The 12,098-nt window shown below is 40.9% G+C and overlaps 1 protein-coding gene across 5 annotated transcripts; it reads left to right on the top strand.

Annotated features, from left to right (window-relative positions):
• The first annotated feature begins 7,390 nt into the window (after positions 1 to 7,390).
• Positions 7,391 to 10,980, top strand: FNDC4 (fibronectin type III domain containing 4). Of its 5 annotated transcripts, none has more exons than XM_072634051.1 (7): positions 7,391 to 7,821; positions 8,033 to 8,184; positions 8,265 to 8,380; positions 8,627 to 8,831; positions 9,341 to 9,430; positions 10,017 to 10,138; positions 10,371 to 10,980. In XM_072634051.1, exons 2-7 carry the CDS (start codon positions 8,061 to 8,063, stop codon positions 10,404 to 10,406), a joined length of 693 nt encoding a protein of 230 aa, XP_072490152.1. In that variant the 5' UTR covers positions 7,391 to 7,821; positions 8,033 to 8,060; the 3' UTR covers positions 10,407 to 10,980. The 5 variants fall into 5 exon arrangements, with proteins under 5 accessions (XP_072490152.1, XP_072490151.1, XP_072490153.1 ...); XM_072634050.1 differs by having other exon boundaries at positions 7,413 to 7,821; positions 8,015 to 8,184; XM_072634052.1 differs by having other exon boundaries at positions 7,566 to 7,821; positions 7,997 to 8,184; positions 10,017 to 10,115.
• The last annotated feature ends 1,118 nt before the right edge of the window (positions 10,981 to 12,098 follow it).

Raw genomic sequence — 12,098 nt, 5'->3', positions numbered from 1 at the left:
ATGAGAAACAGATTTTTCATATGAACTGGTCAATGGAAGTTGAACACACACATACAAACAGTTTTACTGCAGAAATACATTCAACTCTACAGGGAAACAAGAGGGAACAGGAAGAAGGGAAGGGAAGGAATAGGAGGATGGATAAATTTAGGAAGGTATTTGTTATTATTGTTCAGTCATGTCCGACTCTTAATGACCCCATGAACCATATCACATCAATATTGTCTGTGGGATTTTCGTGGCAAATATTACTGAAGTAGTTTGCCATTTCCTTCTCCAATGGATTAAGGCAAATAGAGACTAAGTGACTAGCCTAAGGTCACACACTGAGTGTCTAAGGTTGGATTTGAACTCATGTCTTCCTGACTCCAGGCCTAGCACTTTATCCACTGAACTACCTACCTACCTCCCGGCAGGTGTAAGTCATAAGTAAAAACCAATCCTAAACACAGAGAGGAGATCATGAAGAAAGAAATAAGAATTGTGAATAGGCTTGGGATGAAGGGGAAAAAAAGAGGAGCAAAGGATCTGAAGATGACACCGTTAAACATAGAGAATTGGTGTTGAGCATACTCCTGTTCTACAACTTCTTTGTAAAAAAGAAAAAAGGGGGAAAAAACTGTCAGATCAATGGAGATAGAAGGATAGAAGTACAGATAGTAAGTATAGATAGAAGGAAAAGTATATGACCAAACAAGAGATAGAAAAGATCATAGAATGTAAAATCAACAGTTTTAATAACCTAAAAATGTAAAAAGGTTTGCATAAACAAAATTAATGCAACTAAAATTAGATAGGATACAGGTAATTGGGGGAAAAAATCTTACCTTTAAGTTTCACTGATTAGGGTCTCATTTTCATGATATTTCAAGAACTGATTCAAACCTATAAGAATAAAAGTCATTGCCCGATTGATAAAAGTTCAAAGGATGTGAATAGGCAGTTTTCTACAGAAGAAATTCAAGCAATAAGTAGTTATGTAAAAACATGCTCGAAATCACTAATAATTACAGAAATGTAAATTAAAGCAACTCTGATATTCTACCTCAAAACATCAGACTGGCAAAATGACAAAAGAGGAACATAACAAATGTTGGAGGAGTACATTAATTTACTGTTGATAGAGTGTGAATTGGTCTAGCCATTCTGGAAAGGAATTAGAAACTACTCAAAATGGTACTAAGCCATCCATGCCTTTTAACCTAATCATATCACACTATTAGACCTCCAAAGAGATTTTAAAAAAGTAAAAGGGCCCATTGTACAAAAATATTTATAACAGCTACTTTTGGACTATCAAAGAATTGGAAACTATCATTTGGGAATGGCCCAAATTGCGGTATATGGGTGTAATGGAATATTATTACACTCTAGGAAAATAGAAAAGTGATAGTTTCAGTGAAACCTGGGAAGGCTTAAACTAATTGATGAAGAGTGAAATGAGTACAACTAGGGATACAATTTACACAATAACAACATTGTAAAAACAAACAATTTTGAAAATAGTAACAATATATATATTTGTAATGGTTTTGTTTTTCTGGCATTCTGAATGGATGGGGAAGAGGGTGGAGTAAGGGAGAGAATTCAAAACTAAAAATTAAATTAAATGGTACAATTTTTTTTAAAGAAAGACTTTAAAAACTCTAATAAATATAGTGACCAACCATGATTCCAGAGAACTGATGATGAATTTTGCTGACTATCTCCTGACAGAGAAATAGTGAATTCAAAATACTGAATTAAACATATATTTTTGGATGTAACCAATATGGAAATTTGTTTGCTAGGTTTTTCATACATGTTACAAGGGTTTTGTTTTTTCTTTTTTTGTTAGTGATGAGAGTGGTGTGAAAAGAGAGAATTTTTTAGTTGTTAATAAAATAATTATAGAAAGAGAAATCAATGATTCCATGGGACAAGAAATATTAGAACAAAGTAAAAAGATTGAAAAAATAGAATAAAATATAAGATACCTGATCTCCAAAACAATTGACCTGGAAAACAAGTCAAGGAGAGTGAATTTAAGATTAATTAGACTCCCTGGAAAACATTATTTTTTAAAAAACCTAGAAACTATATTTCAAGAAATCATAAATCAAACCAGAGGGCAAAGTGAAGACAGAAAGAATCTTCCTATCATCTCCCGATAGGAGCCTCAAAAAGAAAAGTTCTAGAATGTCATAGCCAAATCCAGAAGTCCCACATCAAAGAAAAAATACAGCAAACTTCCAGAAAGAAGTAGTTCAGGTACCAAATAACTATAATCAAGAACACATAAGATCTGGCAACTTCTACTATAAAAGAGAGGAGAGCTTAGAAAACAATATTCCAAAAGGCTACAGATTAGGCTTACATTCAAGAATACCTTACCTTGCAAAGCTGAGTATAACCCTATGGGGAGAAAAATTGACTTCTAGTGGAATAGAAATCTTATAAATGTTTCTGATGAAAAGATCAGAGCTGAGTAGGAACTTTGAAATATAAATCACAAGAGTCTAGAGAAATTTTAAAAAGTATTGGAATAACTGAATTGGAAAGAGGTACAAGTAAATTAACATTCTAATCGAGGAAAAGAATCAAGTATCCTTTTGGAATCTTAAAGTTTTCCAAGGGTATTGAGGGAGTTAAATAAGAATACAAAAGTGCTGAGGGAGGTGAGGGGTATTGATTTTGTCTGAGAGCTGGAAGAAGTGAAAGAAAAAGGCAAAAAGGAGAAATATACTAGTATCAAAAAAGAAGAAGAAGAGGTTGGAACTTACTATTTCTCATAACTGAGGTACTTGAGAAGAATATAAATACAGATAAAGGGATTGAAGCAATGCGTATCAGATGAATTTCACTTCTCTAAAATAGACAAAGGAGGGATTAACACACATACACTAACAGTTTGATATAGAAATGTATCACACTCAACAGGGAAGCAAGGGGGAATGGAAGGACAGGATTAAGAGAGAGGATAATGCCAGAAAGGGAATAGTCATAAGCAAAAGAAATTTCCTGATCCTAAAGGGCAATTAAAAGAAGGAAAAGAAAATTAAAGGAAATGATGAAACTCTAAATTGGTATCTTATATAACCTCTTAAACAGTTGGTTGAACAAACTGAGTTATATGAATGAATATAAAGGAACATTATTATGCCTTGAGAAATGATGAAAGTGGCAATTTCTGAGAATCCTGAGTGGTATGAATGGATGCAGAGTGAAGTGAGCAGAACCAGGAGAACAATTTACGCAAGGAGAGCAACATCGTAAAAGAGAAAAAACAACTTTGAAAGCCTTAAGAACTCTGAACAATGCATTGACCAACCAGGTCTCCAGAGAACCTACAATAAAGCTTGTTACTACCTCCTAACAGAGACAGGAAGAAAGGAAACAAGCCATTAAATGCCTTCTATGTGACAGGCACTGTGCTAAGCACTTTATAAATATTATCTCATTGGATGCTCACAGAAACCCTGGTGGCTGGGTCCTATTATTATCTCCATTTTATAGTTGAGAAAACTGAAGCAGACAAAGGTTACATAACTTGTCCAAGATTACTAGTGAGTATCTGAGGCCAGTCTTCCTGACTCCAGGCCAACCTTTTTATCTATTGCCCTAGATTGAAGGACAGGGACTATCTTTTGCCTTTCTTTGTATCCTCAGTGCATACATAGCACAATGCCAGGTGCCTGCTAGGTACTTAATAAATGTTTACTAAATGACCTACTACCTCACCTAGCTGCCTACAGAGAAGTGATGGGCTTGAGGTGCATCATATACCTTTAGATATGCAAATCAAAACAACCCTGAGGTTTCACCTCTCATGCTTGACAAAGAAAATTGGCAAGAGATGACAAGAGATGAGAATAGTCAATGTTGGAAGAGTTGTGGGAAGATAGGATCTGCCATTGAACGCAGTGAATCAGTACATCCATTTTGGAAAGCAATTGTGAATTATGCATATAAAGTCACTAAAACACCATACACTTTGACCCAGAGATTTCATTACTACCCCAAGAAGACCTTTAAGAAGAAAGTCCTCATATATATATAGATATAGATATAGTGATACTGTTTAATATAAAATTTTGGAATAATCTCTTTGTTCTCTCTGAAGCAAACTCAGAGAATGCCTCTTCCTATGTCAACAAAGCCAGCCAAGGCTGACTCTGCATTCCTTGGGAGACCTTTGACCTGGGACGCTGTCTTGAGTGATGGGCCTTTCCTTTGTGTTTTGTTATCTATAGACACATACTATGTTATGGCATATTAATGGTAAAGAAAATATAGACATCTTAGGTCGTAATTTCTGTTGAACTTTGTTTACCCTTTCCTATATCAGTTATCTGTTTAGGGCAGGAAGCCTGCCACTCACTAGTGGTGGGATTTCCTTCCTTATCACTGAGACATATGTTTACCCAGCCTGGAATTGCAAGGCCTGACCAACATTACTTTGTTAATTGTCTTGTCTTACTAAATTTATGATTTGTTCAACTAGGAGAGTTCCTTCCTCTCAGCAAAATGTATATAAGCCAGAAGATTTCAGCACTGGGTAGCCAGAACATTTCTGGCTCCATAAGGCATTATGTTACCGTTGTCTTTAATAGGGAATTGATTAATTAACTAATTAAATCATAAAATGTATGCATTTAGCCTGTTGCCTTTTCTTTAACCAAGTTTTCAGGTCAACTATAGATATCAGCACTTTTTACAACAATTATACTATCTTTTCTAAGAGTGAATTAAGTCTGGCTGACAAATTGATATCAATAGATATTTTGTGAAGAAGCACACCAATGAGGGCTTGTGAACTGCTGAATTGAAATACATTTCCCTAACCTCTCAGAACTACCCCTGACTGTGGGAAGATGTTGCATCTTGCTAAGATGCAACATCCTGCCTACCAGTGTGTGAGTTGGAAGGGTAGCTGCAGAACATCTATGTACTATTCTTATCACAAATAAGTATGGCTGAGCTAAACAATTCAATACATTGACCATATATGAAAATATATGCCCTTGTTCTGCATCTCTATCACCTTCCTTCCAAGAGTTGGGTGGCATATTTCATCATCAGTCTTCTGAAATTATGATTGATCAGTGCTATAATCCTTCAAAATAGTTTTCCTTCATATTATTGTAGTATAGTAAATTGCTTTCTTACATTTGCAAGAATTCTATATACATTTCCTTCTATATCACTTTATACAAGTCCTCTGTATCCTTCCTCTTGCGTCCCACTTCATAGTTTGTCCTCAGCAATAGTCCTATTCCTCAAATGGTGATATCATCATTCTTTGAACTCCAGGAAACTTTCTAGAAGATGCTCTCACCCCTAAGTATTGTGGGAAATAAAGCCCTATAAACACACTCCTTACCTAAATACAGGATAACTTGAGAAAGGAATCACTAATAGCTAAGGGGAGAAAGAAAGGGAGGGAGGAGGTTAAGGCTTCTTACTGGAGGTAACACCCTGAGCTGTAACTTTAAGGTTTCTAAAACGCAGAGGTACAGAGAGGAATTCTGGGAATAGAGGATAGCCTCATAGAAGATGGAATGCCAAGATGGAAGTAGCAAGTTGGTCAGGCTGGCAAGAGAGTATAGAGTATAAAAGGGAGTGATGTGTTATAAGTTCATTAAGGTAGGATGAAGTCAGACTGTGAAGAACTTTATGATATTTTGAGGAATTTACAATATCCTGAAAGCCTCCTATTACCTTCTGTTGGTCTCTTTACTTCTAGTCTCTTCTCCCTCCATTCTGTCCTCATGTATCTCAAACTATAGATACTATGTATCTAAACCACAGGTCTGACCATGTCACCCCTGCTCAAAAATCTTCAATGGCTCCCTATTTTCCTTAGGATAAAACATAAAAATCTTCATAGCAGTTAAGGACACTCTGTAATCCCATTTGAGGTCTTTTTGTTAAGGATACTAGAGTGGTTTGCCATTTCCTTCTCCAACTCATTTTATCATGAAGAAACTGAGGCAAACAGGGTGAGGTGACTTGCTCAGGATCACACAGCTAGTCAAAGACTGAGGCCAAATTTGAATTTAAGAAGATAAGTCTTCTGACCCCAGGCCCTGTCCTCTATCCATTTCAGCCTACTAACTTCCCTTCATTTATATTCGCTGTTCCAGCCAAACTGATCTGGAGCTCTTCCCTGTACTTACCCTTCCATTTCTCACCCTATAACTCTGTTCAGGTGGTCTTTCATATGTGGAACGCAGTCTTTCCTCATCCCCTACAAAATTTCTGATTTCCTTCAAAGCACTGTTCAGATTCCTCTTGAAATTACTTTGTATTGATAATATTTAATATAAAATTTTGGAATAACCTCTTTGTTCTCTGTGAAGCAAACACAGAGAGTGCCTCTTCCTATGTCAATAAAACCTAGCCAGGGCTGACTGAATATTCCTTACGAGACCTTTAACTTGACACTTTTTCTGAATAATGGGACTTTTCCATACCTTAATATTTTGTGGACATATACGATGTTATGGCATGTTAATGGTAAAGAGAGCACAGACATCTTGGGTCGCAATTTCTGTTTGAAACTTGTCAAACTCTGTTATTTTATTGTATTTACAACCTATGCAATTAAGAAATTCCTTTCTAATGGTCTAGTTAATCACTTATGGAGACCATAAATCTGAAGGACACAGAACACCTTCTTTGTCCTAAAACAGATTTAAGGCTGGCTGTTTTTGGTATCTGGTAGCTAGATCTAATATCTAGCTCCGTGGACTCCATGTACTGTTACTTTAAAGAGAATGAATTAATCTATAATAAATAATGACAATGTATGCATTTACTCTGTCGCCTCTACTTTAACCAAACTTAAAGGTTAACAGTATATACTTAAAAGTAATTATATACACATGTTAGGACATACAATGTTTGTCTTTGCATGTTGTATTTCTCCAATAAAATGTAGGCTCTTTGAGGGCAAGTATTTTTTATTTTTTTGTCTTTAAGTCCGCAGTACCTAGCACATTGCCCTGAATATAATAGCTTAAGAAATATTTGTTGAATTTAATCCTTGTAGCATTCTGTTGTTTCCTTACTTTTCACACCGATCACATTTTGGTTTGTTTGGGGTTTTGGTTTTTTTCTCCCACTTGAAATAGTGGGTGTTGAGCCTTGGAGTTAGCAGGAGAATGGGTTTGGGGAGGCCCTGGGGGTTGCATTGGAGACTCAATGCTGAGAAAGACCCTCTAGCACTTGTCATCCATCCCCAGACAACATCCATCCCTTACTGGACCCACCGGGTAATCTGTTTTGGTTCTATAGATGTGGGAAAGAGAGAGAGTCAGAAGGAAGAAAGCCTACGGGAGAGGGAGAGTGGAAGGCGGGGCGGAGGAGAGAATGAAGGGCGGCTAGAGCCCGGGGCGGGGGCGGGGGCGGGGCTGGTCCGCACGTCCCAGCTGCGGCGGCAGAGCCAGAGCGCTGCAGAAGCCCAGTCCGCGGTCTCAGGCTGGAGGGTCACATCCTGCTGCAGAGAGCGGCGGAGCGTGGCATCTGGGCATCGCGCTCCGCACCGGGGAGCAGAGCCAGCATCTCGACCTGCAGGGAAGGAAGGAAGCGAAAGAAGGAGAGCGACAGAGCGGAGCCCTCTGAGAAGCCCCCGGACCAAAGCCCAGCTTTCTGAGACAAGAGCTCTGCATCACGCCCTCAGCTCCACACACCGGGCCCTGCACTGCCTTCCTTGCCGGGCCTGGGCTGGCATGGGGTAGGGACAGCGCAACGGAGCTGAGAGATGGGCCGCTCCCTAGGCGCAGAGCGGCCCCTTAGGCTCCGAGCGGCCTGACGGTCCGAGACTCTGGGGCCCAGCAGGTGGGTGTGGGCAGGGCAGAGGCGTGTTCTGAGGTGTACTTAGTGGAGCTGCTTTGTTGGCGTGGGCGGAGCTTACCTGGGGGCTTTCCAGGGTTGTGGTGGACCTTGCCTTGGGAAGCTTTTAGGGGAGACGTTGGGTCGTATACAGGACATTGGCTGCAGACCCTATTTGCAGGCATTCTTTGATACCCAGGACTCCTGACACCTGCAGGAGCCCCTAAACTGGCTGAACTGAGCAGATGATGACCAAGTGCCCCAGAATGGACTCTGTAGGGGCAATGGCTTCACTGATTCCACTGACCCCATATCTGAGCCCTACAGTCCTATTGCTGGTCAGCTGTGACCTGGGGTTTGTCCGAGCAGGTAAGTTGAGGGAGGATAGGAAGGGTAAATTAGAACCTGCTTTATGGGTTTAGTCATAACTTGTCACTTCCTTGGCACAGATCGGCCTCCTTCCCCTGTGAATGTGACTATCACTCAGCTCAAAGCCAATTCAGCCACAGTGTCCTGGGATGTTCCAGAGGGCAACATTGTCATTGGCTACGCCATCTCCCAGCAAGTATGAATCAGCCCTCTTCAGATTCCCCTGCATCCCCCTCAGGCTCTCCCCAAGTTGGGGAATACTGGAGTAGGTATCTCCTATGACAAGCCTCCTTTAATGAGCACTCTAACACTTTTCCCCCATTTAGATATCATTCCCCTGAGACAGGTTGTATATGATCCCTGATGGAAACATTATAACCAGAATCACGATGCGTCCTGTGTTCCGGGTCCTATGGTCTACCACTCTTTTCTGCCACCACAGAGACAAAATGGACCTGGACAGCGGGTAATCCGAGAGGTGAACACCACAACTCGAGCGTGTGCCCTTTGGGGCTTGGCTGAAGACAGTGACTACACTATACAGGTCAGGAGCATTGGTCTTCGGGGGGAGAGCCCCCCAGGGCCTCGGGTCCACTTTCGAACTCTCAAGGGCTCAGACCGACTGCCCTCAAACAGTTCAAGCCCAGGTAAGAACCCGACCTGACTCTATAACCCTCTGTATGCAAGATCCTCTAACCCTTACTTACCTAACCACTCGATTTAGCCAAGGCAAGTAACTATCCTAGATAAATAGAAAGAAGGGTGATTGAATTAATTATGCTACCACTGTATCTGTGAGGGAAGGCTAACTGCTAACCGGGAGGGAGGGAAAAAAGAAAAGGCTGGTAATTTGGAAGAGTGCTTTTTACAAGGCTACCTTAGCCTAAGCTGCAGTCCACAAAGCTTCCATCCTGAGTAAAAAACCTGGCTTTTCCGCCCCACTTCAACTATCTGATGCTTTGATTTCCTGACTTCCCAATCTCTCTGTCCACAAATCAGCCATCCTTGGGGAGAGGATGACCTACAATTTGAGCTCAATGACTATGAATCTATCCCTCATTCTATTTTCCAGCTGTACCTTCCTTAAGTGTCTTTTAAAATAAAGCTTCCTAGCTGTCCCCTTGGTAATCCTTTAGGTCCTGTGTGTCCTTCTTAGGTGACATCACAGTAAAGGGTCTAGATGGAGATCGAACCCTACAGACAGGGGAAGTGGTTATCATCGTGGTGGTGTTGCTCATGTGGGCAGGTGAGCAAGAGGTTTGGAAGAAAAAGGGTCAGGTCGATTGAGGACTTCTTAGGGTGGGCTGGGGATTAAAGAGATGGGGTAGAGAAGATGGGAGGTGGTGAATAGCTTTGGGGAAAAGGGGGCAATAATGATTACTTGAATTTCTAGAGCACATTGAGATTTTCAAAGTACTTCCCTCACAACAAATCCATAAGGTAGGTAGCAAGAATAATATTGTCACCCTTTTACAGATGAAGAAACTGAAACTCTTAGAGGTGAAGTCACTTGTCCAAGGTCACAAGCAAGGGAAAAAGAATGAGGGTTGGTGCATTTAGGGAGGGTGGAAGGGAATCTGGAAATAACTCGAAGCCAGAGAGTGAAGGCTGATGAGAGTCTGTTAAAAAAAAAATCAAGGGTTGAGGGGGGGACTTTTTAAGGAGGCAAAAATGAAAAGATCAGACTACTTGGGGTTTTATAGACATAGGGTGTGTATGTGTGTGTGTATGTGCGCGCACATGCGTGCATGCACATATGCTCTTTGAGGGTAGGTAAAAGGATTCAAAATTGGGGTTATGGATAAGAGTAAAGTATCTTGATGTTATTACAGCTGTGATCGGACTGTTCTGCCGTCAGTATGACATCATCAAGGATAACGACTCCAACAATCCCAAGGAGAAGGGAAAAGGGCCAGAGCAGAGCCCTCAAGGTCGGCCAGTGGGGGCCAGACAGGTGATGTGGGAGTTAGGAACTGAAGAAGGTTGGAAGGGTGGGTGCTGTAACAGAGGTCTCCACAGGTAGCCAGCAAGACCCAGATAAATGAAGGGGAAACCTGAGAGAGAATGAAATGGTTTGGAAGAGTGGAAGGGAAGTACGTACATGGAGTAGGAAAAGAGAGAAAAGTAATTGTATTCCTAAGATAACTAAATGATTTCAGAGCCTCAAGCATAATTTTCCATTACAGAAAAAGTCACCATCCATTAACACCATTGACGTCTGAAGGAAATGGAGCCAAAAGAGAGAGATGGATTGGGAATGGTGATTAAAGACTCAGATGGTCATCTGCCCAAGATAGAAGGATCCTACCCTCTTCCTTACAGCCGAACCAGAGGGGATAACTAGCATTCCTACACACTCAAACCTGCCTCCTATTCCCCTTTCTCACTGTAAGCAGGGTCTTGAAGGCTTGGTAGGAAAAGCTTCCCTAGACCTGGAGAGTGAGCGAAAAGTGGGAGAAGTCCCCCAGTGTTCCAGGTCCTGAGAGGAGTGACTTGTCTAAATTTATCCTGTGAAGCCCAAGAAAGCAAATGACCTACTTCACCTGCATCAGGACTGTCAACATCTTTAGCTGCCTCTAAACCCAGCCTCTGTCCCCAGGACTCAAATGGAGGTCTTTCTGTGGGCTCTGGGCAGGGGGGAGGGACTGTTGGGGCCCACGGACCAGATACCACGCTGCACTAATCTAATGTCTTCCATGAAGCCTGAGGAGCTTCATTGCCTCATCAGGCAGCCTCCAGGAGCTGCTGGTGATCACACCCTTGGGCGTTTTTACAATAAAAGGTTCTTTGAACAAAGTAATTTTCCTATGTGACTATTGGAATTCCCCCACTTTTTTCTATATGATATCCTAATACAAGACTGCCCCCATCATACTAGCCCCCAGGTTTCCTGTATCAGATGTTCTATTTCTTTACCCAGAGCTGGAAAAGAATGAAGAGAATACAGGAGGAATGGGTGTAGGGAGTTCCTAGCTCCACTTGTTTTCAATTCAAGCATTTTATTGAATACTTTGGTATCTTACAATGGGTTTGGTACTGTGTTAGGTACTGGTGATTCAAAGACAATGCCAAAAATCTAGGGGAAAACAATGTGGCCACATAACTATATACAAAATACATACAGGATAAAAATAAAATTTCTGAGGGTTGAGGCAGGACACTAGCAAGCCTGGCAAGTGGAAGGGTGTAGGGGGAGAGAGGTGTCAGGATAGGTCCTAGGAAAAAGATGGTAATGGGACTTGAACTGAACTTAGAAGGAAGCTAGCGATTCTAATAGAACAAGGTGAGTTTAGGCAGAGGGACTAAATATAGAGGAAATAGCAAGTAGGTTGGTTTAGTTTCATGTGGACCTGAAAAGGTATACAGGAGCTAGACTGTGAAAATGGGAGTTTTTATTTTATCCTCGAAACAACAGGGAGCTATTGGATTTTTCCTCTTTGTGGGTGGGAGGGATGCAGTCAGACCTGTGCTTTGGTTGAGGGAGACCATCTAGGATTCTATTGCAATAGTTCCCGAGAGAGATGGATGAGGGTGGATGAGAGATGAATGCTGTGGTTATCAAAGTGGAGAGAATGAAAAAAAATTTTTTTTGAAGGAAAAAATTGGAGAGAATGGCATTGAGATATTATGAAGGTTGAATCAACAAAACTTGCCTGTTTATTGGAAACGGAGTGATAGGAAGAGTAGGCAATCTGGGTGACTGGAAGGATTTGTCTTCCACAGAAATAGAATTTAGGAAGAGGGGGAAATTTAGGGAGAAAGAGAATGAGTTCTGTTTTTAATATGTTGTATTGAGATGCCCATGGGATATTCAACTGGAAAGATCCTATAGATGACACATGAATGGAACTTGGGAAAGATCTAAATTCTCCTGATTATGGTCAAAACAGGGTAGTTTTAACAGATCAATTAAC

Source organism: Notamacropus eugenii, chromosome 1 (assembly GCF_028372415.1).
Source record: "Notamacropus eugenii isolate mMacEug1 chromosome 1, mMacEug1.pri_v2, whole genome shotgun sequence".
In the NCBI taxonomy this organism is placed as follows: domain Eukaryota; kingdom Metazoa; phylum Chordata; class Mammalia; order Diprotodontia; family Macropodidae; genus Notamacropus; species Notamacropus eugenii.
This window is presented reverse-complemented; position numbering and strand designations above follow the sequence as displayed.

Excerpts from the sequence above, each read along its gene's own strand:
- FNDC4 (XM_072634051.1), top strand. The coding sequence starts at position 8,061 with ATGATGACCAAGTGCCCCAGAATGGACTCTGTAGGGGCAATGGCTTCA. Across the intron at positions 8,832-9,340 it reads CTCAAACAGTTCAAGCCCAG|GTGACATCACAGTAAAGGGT; the intron begins GTAAGAACCCGA and ends TGTCCTTCTTAG. Across the intron at positions 9,431-10,016 it reads GGTGTTGCTCATGTGGGCAG|CTGTGATCGGACTGTTCTGC; the intron begins GTGAGCAAGAGG and ends ATGTTATTACAG.